This window comes from Pteropus alecto, unplaced genomic scaffold (assembly GCF_000325575.1).
Source record: "Pteropus alecto unplaced genomic scaffold, ASM32557v1 scaffold86, whole genome shotgun sequence".
Taxonomy (NCBI): Eukaryota; Metazoa; Chordata; class Mammalia; order Chiroptera; family Pteropodidae; genus Pteropus; species Pteropus alecto.
This window is the reverse complement of record NW_006442109.1, coordinates 5,982,268-5,995,874: the sequence shown is the minus strand read 5'-3', so window position 1 is coordinate 5,995,874 and position 13,607 is coordinate 5,982,268. Positions and strand designations below refer to the sequence as shown.

The 13,607-nt window shown below is 35.6% G+C and overlaps 1 protein-coding gene and 1 non-coding gene across 2 annotated transcripts; both read left to right on the top strand.

Annotated features, from left to right (window-relative positions):
• Window positions 1–13,457, top strand: TMX1 (thioredoxin related transmembrane protein 1). Its single transcript, XM_006920196.3, has 8 exons — window positions 1–288; window positions 3,017–3,132; window positions 4,427–4,472; window positions 6,320–6,448; window positions 8,438–8,483; window positions 8,585–8,686; window positions 8,784–8,850; window positions 11,721–13,457. Exons 1-8 carry the CDS (start codon window positions 137–139, stop codon window positions 11,897–11,899), a joined length of 837 nt encoding a protein of 278 aa, XP_006920258.1. The 5' UTR covers window positions 1–136; the 3' UTR covers window positions 11,900–13,457.
• Window positions 3,248–3,360, top strand: LOC112469909. The gene has a single exon (XR_003042762.1). It is a non-coding gene; the product is annotated as a small nucleolar RNA SNORA70 (small nucleolar RNA).
• Window positions 13,458–13,607: the final 150 nt, after the last annotated feature.

Below are 13,607 nucleotides of genomic sequence, written 5' to 3'. Positions count from 1 at the left end.
AGAACCCTCCAGGCGCGCGCACGCCTTGCCGCGCGGCCTTGCGCATGAGCAGATCAGCCCGGGGAGGCGGAAGTGAGGCGCTGGTGCGCGGAGGTGGGGGCCGTCGGGCTTGGCGTGGGGCGGGCGAGCTGCGGACATGGCGCCCCCCGGGAATCTTGTAGTTCCCCTGGCAGTTCTACTGCTGTTGCTTTCGGGGGCTCCCTGGACCCACGGGCGGCGGAGCGACGTGCGCATCATCACGGACGAGAACTGGAAAGAGTTGCTGGAAGGAGAGTGGATGATAGAATTGTGAGCGCGGGGCGGTTGTCTCGGGGGCCCTCGGTGGGCCGGGCGGGCCGGGGTCCTAGATCCAAGTCTGGACACCTGACTTCACTTCCCACACCCCTCATGCGGGCCGGAAGTTCCCGCAGACTGCCACTGCAGACTGCCACTCCAGCTTGCGGAGCAGGTGCCCCCAACTCCTCCAGATCCCCAAACTCTGTGGACCAGCCGCCGGCTTAGTCCCATCTCCTCGTTTCTTATCAGAGAATGTTAAGTTTCTTCTAAAGTGTGCACTCTGCTTTCGCTTCTAGGGCAGTGGTGCGCCTACGAGATTGCGTTCCGGTTCTCTCAATTTTAATTCATGGTTTGGGAGTGGGGTGGTTGATGTGACTAGTTCCTATACAGTTATTTTAGAATGGTCGTCACAGACTTGTAGACTTATTTTCACCAAACTTTACAAAAGAGAAATTTAAACAGAACCTTTCTTCTTTTGTCTCATTATCCCTAAAAGTTAGTCCGTTTATAGTGTTGGAATTTGGGACTCTCTGTTTTAAATTTTATTTTATGGATTAGGTGTATTTTTATTTTAAATGCAAAGTAAATTCAAGTTAGATTATTTAAAAATTTTCGTTCCCTTTATAATTTTTTCTTTCATCGCTTTTCTCTTTCTCTGCATCTTATTTTTCCTTTACGTGTGTGTTTTTGTAAAGTACTGAATGTCCTGGGCCGTGACTCTTAATGTCTTCTAAATTAGTGTATGAGTGTGATTATAAACTCATCGAAGACAATCATGTGGTGGTTTCGTTATAATAAGATCCCTTCTGCATCGGTGGAAAATAAACTATCTGCCTTTGCTTTAGTTGCTAAATTGGTAGTGGTAGTGTTAGTATTGATACTAGAGGTATTAGTGATACTCGTAAAAAGAAACATTGAGTGTTAACTGTGTACGAAACTCTGCTAAGCATTATACCTACATTATTATATTTAATTCTCTCCAAATTCGGCGAGATAGGTATTTTCCCCACATTTTATACGTGAGAGATACCTAAAGACTTAATTAACCTGTCCAGTTATTGCTGTATTGCTTTCCTTCAGTTTCCAGAGCCTAACAGTAGGCATGCAGTACTCATTAGAACACCGCCCCCTTCCCCCTTTCTTTAACAAGGTTCCACTGAGTGTTTTCCTGGATTGTTGGGTGGCGAATTCAGGAGGTGGGTGGAGGTGGACATCATTAAGGGAAAATCCAGTCCAAATCAGTAACTCTTGAGTCATGAAATCCAAAAAGGCATAGAACACTTGTATAGAAGATAAAATGGGGAAAATGGTTATAGTATGCATATAATCTGTAACTTGGTGAAATGAATTTTCAGGCACCATTGAAGCTAGGAGAGGAAATAAGTGACAGCATTTGATTTTCATTGTCATGAGTAACTTGTTTTAGATTGTGCCCATAAAAATCGTAGTTTCGTAAATAATGTGTTCAGCAGCAGTGATTATGAATTAATATACAAAACAGTCAAATATTACTAAAGGAGATTTTTAAAAACTCAGTTTGATCAAACTAGATAAATTAGTCAAAAGTGCAATATAGGCTATTTGAATTAGAGCATCTGTGAAATTACAGTATACGATAGTAATTTTTTTTGATAATTTTTTTCCTGTAGCATACTGATTTTGAAGCCATTTTTAAAAAGCACTTAAGAAATAAAAGGAACATGAAAAAGTGATATAGTTGGTAGTCTGAATTATATTTATTACAAGTCACATTAAATTCATCTTGATCAGAAGTTTTGTTACAGAGATATTTTCATCGTAATAATTGTTATGAACTTTGGCTTTAATGTATGGTACTAATCTTCTTCCACAATGCGTATTAACTTTTAGGAGTTTTATTTTCAATAAAATAAGTCAAGTTTTGTATACAATGGAGTACAAAACTGCACTATTATGTTCAACAGATAGAAGCTTTATTCCTGGTTCCATTAAAAAACTGAGGTAAATTATAAGATAATATACAATAAATTGGAAAAATTAAATCCTAGGGAAAAGTCAGGGCCTTTAAAAATGCTGAATACCAGAAGAGTAATTAAAATGCTAATATATTGACCATAGATTTGTAAACCTGAGGTCTTAGAAATAGACTGACCAAGGGCTGGCCAAAATAATTTTGTTTGGCCTGCCTTATATTTGTGTGAATGGCTTAAGTTTCGAGGTAACATTTTTATATAAAAATGCAGATATTTTAGCTTCTTTTATATGAGAATAGCCTGCCATACTGGGCCAGCAATCCCCTATGGCAGTTGCGCTAAGTAGTGGCTCCCTGCTTAAGATAGAGTGCAGGTTTCCTTATTACAGCTACAGCCTTGGGTGCTTCCTATTTTTCTCATACTAGCGCCTTGCATTTGTGACTGTTGCAGTGTAAAATTATTAGAACTGATGAACTCCAAATTTGACGTTGATCTTTCTTGTGGCCACATTTTAATAGAGAAATCCAAAGGTTTTTTTAAAAAGCTGTTTTGCATGTGAAAAGTCTTTGTGTTTTAAGAAGTTATTCTCTGAATTACTTTTATGTGATTAGCATCATCTGTTATTCTTGATTTGCCAGTGTTAGGCCCACACTTAAAACTTTTTCATCTTCACAAAGTTAACTACTTTGCTATCTTGTTGTTAGTATAAAATTTCTCCACAGATTACACATTTTAGAATTTTTGGTTAGAGTGCTTAACTTTTTCTTTTTTTTAACTGTATTTCTCAGTTATGCTCCGTGGTGTCCTGCTTGTCAGAATCTTCAACCAGAATGGGAAAGTTTTGCCGAATGGGGAGAGGATCTTGAGGTTAATGTTGCAAAAGTAGATGTTACAGAGCAGCCAGGTACTGTAAATTGTGATTAGTTTTGTTCCTTTGCAGATTGGGTTGATATGTTTATTCTGTTTTCTACATAACATGGTCTTAACTCTGCCTTTCATTGGGTTTTGAAAACAGCTGTCTGTAGCTAGTTAAGATGATTCACCTGTCACCCTGATGGGGGGCTCAGTGTGCAGTGGCAGCAAAAAGCAGATTCCTTGGTTGTGTATGCAGTAAGGGATCATGGAGACATCCTTCTCCCCCCATTCTTCCCCACATAACTGCCTCTGATCCCTTTTTGCTTTGTATCCCAGGCCCCAGACTAGCAGGTAAGGCCTTTGAGAAGTCCTAGAACACTGTGGTCCAGGTGTACTTTAGCCAAGCCATCATTTACATTCTTACTAAGCTTCAGAATAAAGGGCTTGTGGTTGAGGTTTTTTGTAGGCTCAAGGTCACATTCCCTGACAAGTGGTTCGAATATCTCCAGTTGGGTCCCAAATTTAATACCTGTGATTTGAGGACATGGACTCTTAATTGCAAAGCATGCATGCTCATGGGGTCAACTACACTTCTCACTGGGCCCCCTGGACAAGTGGCAGGCCCTGCCCTTAAGGATGCTCCTTTCTTAGTCCAGCCTCATCTTACCTGTTCTTGATCAAGATACCTGGGTTCTTGACTCTGCCCCTATTCCAAATGGTAATAATAATGTTGGGTATTTACCTATTAAAGGTACTGCTCCAAGTGTTTTGCATTTATTATGTAATCCTTACACAACCTTGTGAGATAGGTAATATTCCCATTTTACAGATAAGGAAACAAGCATAGAGAGATTAATCAGTTATATTAGTATTTAACACATGTTTAATAGTAATGTTAGCTGCTATGGTTATAACCTATCTTATGGGATTCATAATATTTTTCATTTTTAACACATTAAACTTAGCTTTTGTTTTCTGAATATCAAATATAATTTGATTTGATTTTAGAGTTTTTTAAAACTACTGTTAAATTGTGCTGTCCCATGAGTCATCACCAGTAGTCTTATCATAGTGGTATAATTGATGAAGTGTTTTATAAATACATTCCCTTTTTAATTGAGATAATGTACAGAAATTTTTTTTTACATTGCTTTAAGTACATAATTAGGATTTTTTATTGTTTATGTTAACAAAGTTCACCTAGTTTTTAGTATAATTTCATGTTTTTTTCCTATTAATATTTAATTCAGAATCAACTTTTAAGTAGTAAGCGATTGGCCCATATAAAATCTCTTGTGTGTTCTTTCTTATGTTTATTTTTAATATTTCTTTATCATTTGTAGGACTGAGTGGACGATTTATCATAACTGCTCTTCCTACTATTTATCAGTAAGTATTTGAAGATTCCTTAGTTATAGAGAAGAATACATCATAGTAGAGTTAGAATAGTAAGTCAATGGACTGGATCATGTTTAAAGAGCATTATAGTCAGTAAGTATATTAGGAAGCTTATTTAGTCATGCTATCCTAGATGCCTTTAGATAGATGAATGATGTATGAAACAGTCCTTGGTCTCAAAGATTTGTAAGTTTTAGAAGGTTATGTTCACTTGAAATGGTTTGATACTATTCAGCATGGTAAATGTTTTTGAGCCCACAGTTGTGGTAAGTCCTATTGGAAGTTTGATAAGGGAAAAATCACTGGGTTGGAGTGGTTCCTGGAGAATATGGGGTTTATATGCAACCTTGGAGGTAGAATTTTCAAAAGTGCAGCATAAACATTCCATCCTGAGGGCTATCTCATAAAGAGTGATAAATAGGAACATGATACGTTCAAAAATTAGCTAAGGAAGTGCTGTATAGTTCAACCTGAAATGGTTGAGCCATTAAGTCAGAATGAAAAGTTTATGTAGTCTTCAGTATTAGGTCTTTTAGTTTGACTCTATCTTCTAAACTGGGGATAGGCAATCTCGACTCTGTACCTGCCCTATACCTTAATGTTCATCTAGTTTGGTAGGTTGAATGCCAGGAGGTACTGCTGTCATTGAAAGTTATGAAAACATGTTGGCAATTTTTTATGTCTATATTTCACTTTTCTTTGTCATCTCTTTTTTCACATTTGTATCTGTTTCCCTATATCATTATTCTCCCTTGCTCCCTTTGTATCTGTTTAAACGTCTAGTCTCTTGTCTCCATAAGTGCTTCTCTCCCTTTTCACTCAGTCCTTTTCTCCACAGGCCTCTTAAGTGGCTGTAATCAGACTTCCTCTTTTTACTTCTCAACATCCCCTGAGCTTAGCTGGAATTTCCTGCCCATTTCTTTTAGTCACGTTATCATGCCCATTCCCCTAATTTCTGCTTGTTGAAATCCTATGTGTCCTTCAAAAACAGCTCAAATGCTATATTCTCCACAAAACATTGTTTTTCTGAGTTGGGTAGGGGGTCTTCTTTATGGTCTTTGGCTCTGGATGGATAAAGGATCCTTTAACTCTACTGTAAGTAGTAAGGAACTATTGGAAGTTTTTTCACTTAAGTGATAAAAATAGAAGTATTAAGTAGGATTAGACTGGCAGCATTATTTAAGGTAGTGTAGAAATGGTGAAGATGTGGGAGCAGGTAGAGCCTTTATGACCCTATGACAGAACTCCATATGTTGGGAATACAAAGGGTGAGGTGATAGCAGGACGCATGCACAGCAGACTATAAAATAGAATCACTGAAATGGGAGGAGGGGAAACACTCGACCTGACGCCTCCAGTGCTTTAAGGTATGATGGCTGAGATGATATGGTTATGACTGAAAATACCAGCAAATTGCCTTAAATTTTTAACCTATAGTTTAACTATAGCTAATAATAAATGCCAGACACTATTGTAACAACTTTTCATGTAATATGTATATTACACACAAGGCATAAAAGTGATTTTCTTAGATATATCTATTTCTTGTCCCCCCTTCCCCTCAGTTTTACTGAGATATAATTGACATACAACTACTTGCTATTTTTATTATTTGGAAAAGCACCAATGGTCTTACGGATTATGATTATTTAAAAATATAACCTCATTGTTTAATTTAGGGCTAAGAGGTTGTGAGTAGGTAATTAGTGTAATAGCTACTTGTGTATTGTTGATGGTTTTGAATATTAAGATTGTAAAATGAGGTTAAAGAAATAGCAAAACAAATACAAAATTTGTTTATTTGGTGCTAGTTAATATTTCGTTCTGATCCTCTTCAGTTGTAAAGATGGTGAATTTAGGCGCTATCAGGGCCCAAGGACTAAGAAGGACTTCATAAACTTTATAAGTGAAAAAGAGTGGAAGAATATTGAACCTGTTTCATCATGGTTTGGTCCAGGTTCTATTCTGTAAGTATGAGGCATTTTTCTTTTATTTCAGAAATAATTGGAACAGATTTTGTGTAAATAAAGCGTTCATGCTCAGTTTTAATTCTTGGACTCTTAAGGTATATTCAGACTTACTGTGTGATAATTTTGGTTTAACTCTCTTTTAAGTTAAACAGATAATTTGATCTTTGTTAAACTAGAAGGAGACATTCTCTAGAATTAAGTTGGAAGCGTTTTTACGAATGTTTTAGCTTTGTAGATATGGTCATTTGAAGCATCAAAAACTAAATAATCCCCCAAAGAATGTGAGCAATGCAATGGGTAAAGCTATCGTTTGAGCTTAATATTTGAGTGAGAAGTCTCAAACATGTACCTACTCATGCTGCCTTTAGATTTTAGTTCTTGATGTAATGTGATTGAATTATTCCACCTATCTGATAACTTTTTGTTTGAATAGTACAGATGAATAATAACCCTATAATGGCATGACTAACCACTGAACTTTACATATAACTAGAGGGTAGCAGCTTGCTACAGAGCAGTAAGGACTGGAGATAGCACACATTTGCTGCTAGCTTTTTGGGTGCAAGGCCCCCCAGGTCACTTGAGAGACCTCCAAAATACTGAGTTTTGCTGAGGTCACCACAGACTTACTCTGATGTAGCTAAGCTGTCTTCCTGTTCTCTCAGCACACTTGCCCTTGGAGGAAGGGGAGTTGGGACAGCAACGGTATAAAAGATAAAAATGCTCTGAATTTCGGGAGTGGGAGAAAGATTAGCCCTAATCATTATTTTGAAATAGAAGTTTATGTTTTCTGCCATTCCCTTACACCTCTCTTCCTGTGAAAATCTCTTGATTTGATTTGTCCTTTTGCTGCTAGAATTCCCCCACTGAACCACCAGGCCTGACTCAGTAAAGGCACCTAGTATTGATGAGAGTCTGAGTAGTTCAGATGACAGTGAGGCTACAGAGTGCTTTATGTTTTAATTCTGTAGGTCTATTCCCATTTTGCATTTTAAACAGAAGCAACGTAATTCAAGTACCTTCGTATGTTGAACTGAAAATGTAACTGACATTTTGTTTTTTGAAATGTCATCTCATAAATGAATGTTACCCTTTCAGTGGATGAAGAGGGTTGCTTGTTACTCACTCTCCACTGAATCCTCAGGGCAGCATTCCATACCTTTTTTATTGGTGGACTGAATAAGGGGCACTCTCAGTATCTCCTCAGCAGGTTCACCCAGCCAGTGATTGGCAATTGGATTAGGTCATCTTACATATAGGAGGTTTGGCTTACGTGGGAATTGGTTTATGTGTTGGTGGCAACACTTCTCGCTAGAGGAACAACAGTTGGGCAACAACAAACCCTTGTTATGCCTTTTTCTAACTGCCTATCTAAACTAGATGGGTTTAATTACGTGAAAAAAATTATTACTTTTACTTATATGATGATTTGGCATTTATTTCCTATGTAACTTTGTATATTATTAAACTATATCAAATTAATGCTATTATAAGTTTAATTTTAATTTGAACAGGTGGGAGGTAATTCTTAGTTGAGAAGGATCAGCTCAGTAAGTGCTGCCAGTTCTTCCTTCAGGCTCCCTTTTCTGCTGATGTAGAGCCATTTGCTTTATAGTATGCCTAACTTTAACCAGCTGGTTCCACAGAGCTTATAACCTATTACTCAGAGTATATTGGAGAAATCATCAGATGAAAGGTGAAAGGTTAATGTTAAAGCAAGAGGAAAAAAGAAAAAAAAATGTGTTTTATTTATGAGGATATCACATAGTGGCAGGAATTCAGAAACTTTAATTTTTCATTAACAAGTCTTCCATTTACAGGCATAAAATTAGTGTTGTATCACTAATCTTGATTAAAACCAGCAATAAAATCATGTCTATTGGGGAAGTTACAGAGTTAAAAATAGAAGATAAGGCTATACACTTGTATATTCTACTTTAGAACTGTGTATCTTACTCCGTTTTTCATTCATTTCTCTTATTTTAGGATGAGCAGTATGTCAGCACTCTTTCAGCTATCTATGTGGATCAGGGTATGGGCTAAAATTTTATTTCTGTTTTAAACATTTCGACACTGTTACTTTTTTAAATGACCAGATTTTTAGTTTATTGTTACTATGTTTTTTGATTTTAGACTTGCCATAACTATTTTATTGAAGACCTTGGATTACCGGTATGGGGATCATATACAGTTTTTGCTTTAGCAACTCTGCTTTCAGGACTATTATTAGGACTCGTAAGTACTTTAGTTTCAAAGTTCTAGGTAGAAAATTGATCATTTTATATAATTGCACTAGCTTTATCATTCACGTTTCTTGTGTTTATTTTTTCAGTGTATGATATTTGTGGCAGATTGTCTTTGCCCTTCAAAAAGGCGCAGACCACAGCCCTACCCTTCCAGTGAGTATATTTTTATTTTTTATTTTATTTTATTATATTTTTCCCTGGGAGTGAGATTGCTAGGATCTATGGTAAGTATATTTTTCCTTCCTTCCTTCCTTCCTTCCTTCCTTCCTTCCTTCCTTCCTTCCTTCCTTCCTTCCCTCTTTCCTTAAATTTCTGTTGACATTCACTATTATATTATTTTCAGTTGTGCAACAGACATTTATGTAACTTATGAAGTGATCACTCCAATAAGTCTAGAACCCATCTGACAGCATACATAGTTATTACAGTGTTATCGACTATATTCCCTATGCTGTACTCTGTATTTCTGTCTTTTTATAACTGCTAATTTATACTTCTTAATCCCCCCGTTTAGCTTAGGTTTCTAAATATGGAGTGGTGGTTTATATCCAAAGAGGGAGGAGGATATATATTTCATGTAAGAATGACAGCCCAGTGGATGTTGGAACATAGTTATTTTTTTGACTTATAATGTGGAGATTTTAACATTGCATATAACTTGTGGATATTTAATAACATTGGTCTGACATCAGTTTATTTGAAAATTCCATGATATTTGGATCCATTTGAATATACTTGAGTCAAAAAAAGTTGAATATGTTCCACTCTTGAAGTCATTCATTAGTATAGTGATTACATTTGAAGATTTTTTTTCCTATGCTATTCAAGTTTAAGTTTTTCTGGTAGGATTTTGGCAAAAGCAATTCCTGTAGTTGGTTTAGGATTGACATTGATACTGTACTATAAGTTTATACAATTAGAAATACTATTGTCTACCTTAGTATAATTACCTACCAATCATTTATTTTCAGTCTTCAAAATTATATTGCTATAGAAACCCTCCTATTTGCTGTTTGTGAAGAACTTTCACTTTTTGTCACCCATTTGCTTTTCAGTCACTCTAAAGTAGACTGCGTAAAATTCATAGTCTTCCTATTTTTGTGGTTGAGGAAACTAAGGCTCAGAGAGAGGAACTATTTTCCGAGGTCACACAGAAATGACAGAGCTGAGAGTAGAACCTAAATCAGACTCTTGGCTTGATATTTCCTTTATGCTGCCTTTTAAGACTTGGGATTTATTGAGGTCAGAACTCCTGAAATGAAATCAGTGGAGATTGCATTTACAGTATGCCTTATTCATCAATAACTGATAGATTTTCATTTCTTAGGTAGTTATATCAATACTAAAAATGACATGTATAGGGAGGGACTCATTTTATCCACCAAGGGCCACTGACCTATAGGAAAAAAAATGTAAGCACAGATTACTTAAAAGAGAATTTAAAATTTGGGGAATGTACATTTTATATGTATTTCACTTCAAAAACCTTAGCTGTAACAAATTTGTCTTTTAAGTAATCTGTGACACAACTGATAGGTATAATTCCATACTTTAATGAGATATACTTCCATACTTAACTCCTTCTAATAGCAGGCCACATGATTTGAGTTGTTTTCCAGTATGTGTGTATTTGGCTTAGATTTCGTGTTGCTAGAGAAACACCCAACTCAGTAGCTTTTAGCAAAATATAGGATTTTATTAATTCATGTAGCAAGGAAATCTGAGGACAGAGTTGATTGGATCCTAGGGCTCAAAGGTTAAGATGTTATGTCCTTGCCTTTGCTTGCTCCATTTTTGGCTTTTTGCAGTCCTTAGCATAAAATGATGGTAGCTCACGATCCCAGAGTAAGAAGGAAATATACCTTTTGCCTAACCCCATCCATCTTTTGGGAAAATTTTAGTGCCCTCCACTTGCGTAAAGGGCTTGCTTTTTGGAAGTTATTGTATACCAGGGTTTCTCAACCTTGATGCAATTGACCTTTTAGGGTGGATAATTCTTAATTGTGAAGAACTGTCTTTAGTTCATTGCTGGATGTTCAGCAGCATCCCACTGGTCGCCAGTAGCACTGCCACTCAGTTGCGATAGTCAGAAATATTTCCAGACATTGCCAAGTGTTCCTTGGCAGGCAGAATCACCCCTTGTGGAGAACCACCACCATAAACTGTGGTGCTCACTACAACCACATGGGATGTGGGATAGGGAACGGGCTACTAACCCAACAGAAGGAAGGATGCCAGATAGACCAAATAAGACTCTTCACTACGTGGTGATTTCTTCCCATAGTTTTTTACCTCACACCCCATATTTTCCCCCCTCCATTCTGGATTGCCTAGGATTAGGGGTATTCTGGAATCACTGACCAGAGTAAAGCTCACTAGCCCAAATTCTGTGCGCTGTATCTCAGTTTAACATGGTGCATTCGAAGTTTAAGCTAACTATCAACAAGCCCTATAAAAAACAAAAGAGTATATGTTTGTGTGTACATATTTAAAAATTTATTGCTCTATATACTTAAGATTTGTACATTTTATTATTTGTAATCATACCTTATGTCTGTGGGGAAGAGGGAACACTTTTATGAAAGCACTTAAAAAAACAGTGGATAGGAATATAATTTTCTAATATAAAAGTTTTATTCTTGTTCATCTATGAACTAAATCTAGGGTAGTATAGAAGTTTGTTTCATTATGCTTATTAACTGAAAGATTTAAGAGTAAATTAATATGTTATATTTAATGCAACATTTTCTTGCAACATCCATATTCATAGCATTTTATTTCAATAATTTCACTTCAGTTTATAAATAGATAGGTACTTAGAATGAATTCGGTAAGTAAAATGGATCTTGGAAACTGTTATTTTTACAGTATTATTCTTGATAACTTTTTCCTTTTGGAAATTAAAACATATGATTAATAAATAAATGCCAAAGCAATCTATGGGCATATGAATTGTGTCTTGATTTTATACTAATAGAAATATAATACATCACAAAAATATATTTTTGGTCTTTATCTTTAAGAAAAATTATTTCCAGAATCTTCTCAACCTTTGAAAAAAGTGGAGGAGGAACAAGAGGCTGATGAAGAAGATGTTTCAGAAGAGGAAGCTGAAAATAAAGAAGGAACAAACAAAGACTTTTCACAGAATGCTATAAGACAACGTTCTGTGGGTCCTTCATTGGCCACAGATAAATTCTAATTTTATAAAAATCTTAATATGATTTTGACAAAAAAAGAAGATCATTTATTTTGGTTTGAAGTGAATTGTCACTTGTACATTGCAAGATTCAGTCTAGGTTGTCATTAGAGTGAATGGTCTACCTTTGAATAATAAAAGTAGTGCTCTGTAAATAAGTTTGAAATAGGATTAATAACAGTATGGTGGTTTAAACAATTCTTTAATTTTTGAACAATCTGGTGCGGAGCAATAAGATTAGTTTATGTTTGTTTAATAATAACGTTTTTCAAGTCTGAGTTGAAAAACTACATTTCCCAAGTATTGCATTATTGAGGTATTTAAGGCGATTACTTTATAGAGAAAACAGATTTCTCATTTGATAAAATTTTTCTCAGTTTCACTGTGTGAAAAAAAGAACATATTTCCCATAAATGGGAACTTTGCCCATTGTCTCAAGAAATGTGTATTTCAATAACAACTATGGTTCTTTTAGGGATATAGTCCAAAGTTTCCTCGTATTTTTTAGATTATGCAACTAATAAAAACTACCTTATTTTAATTACAGTTTTCTACATACGATAATACAGGATATGCTACTGATGTAGGAAGTTTTTGTAAATCCATGGTGTTGTCTTGATTCCTGTAAAGGTTGGTTACCTTTTTTTGTTCCTTTGTTCAGTGTATGATTTGTATTTTTCTTACTTACCATGGGTTACATTTTTCATTTTTCAAGTTGAATAATATCCTGGAAATATTTTTCATGTTTTAATAAATAGTACTTTTTTTGTTGTTTTTTAACTGAAGTTTACTGAGGGATCCTTAAAATTGATGAGCTGTCTACTAATTTAAAATTTTGGCCACTCTTTAGATTTTATATTGTTCTTGTTGAACATATACTTGGACTTTTTGTTTGTTTGTTTTTGGATGTGAAGGCGAGTATTCCTGATTTTTATTTTATTTGGAAAAGCCTAGGTATTTTACATTTTGAAAATTCACAGAAGCTTAATCTGATATAAAGTTAGTGTTCTACTCAGGAAAAAGCATCTTTTATAGTGTATGTTTTCAGTGTACCTTTGCCTTCACATACAGAAAGTTCTTAATTGATTTTACAAAGTCAGTGTATACTCGGTGTATTAAAAGCATAACATTTTTATGTTTTTGAGAAGACAGACTTTCTTTTCTCTACTTTTATTGTGTATTTCACAGGTGGGAATCAGCAGGATGGGACAGTTAATATATTTTTACTCTTCGAAGAACTAGAACACATTTTTTACCTTACAGCAAAGAGGGTGGGTGTGGGGTGGCAATAGAGAACTGTATGAGCTACAAGAAGGGGAAAATAACCACAAACCACCTGTCCATTATGTAATAGACAATTTCTGTAATGTCCCCTTTCATCTGGATTCTCTTGCTGTGTGTGAATTCATTAGACCTACAGTTTCAAAATGTACAACAGTTTTCTTTAAATGCCTCTCCTTTAGTCTATTAAATATTCTACCATTAAAGAGTTTGGATGTGTAGTGATTTGGGGATTCTTTAGAAAAATATTTTAAGTACAAAATAAACATCTAAGCACTTCGCTAAAGATGAAGACAAGTGTGATTTCTAGTTGCATATTTAGAAATGCTTATCTTGTATTTAACATTGTTTGAAAAGTATGTATACTTCATACATGTAATCAAAAGGCTAGGGTCACACACCTTTTTCTGTTATTTGAGATGATAGCGGA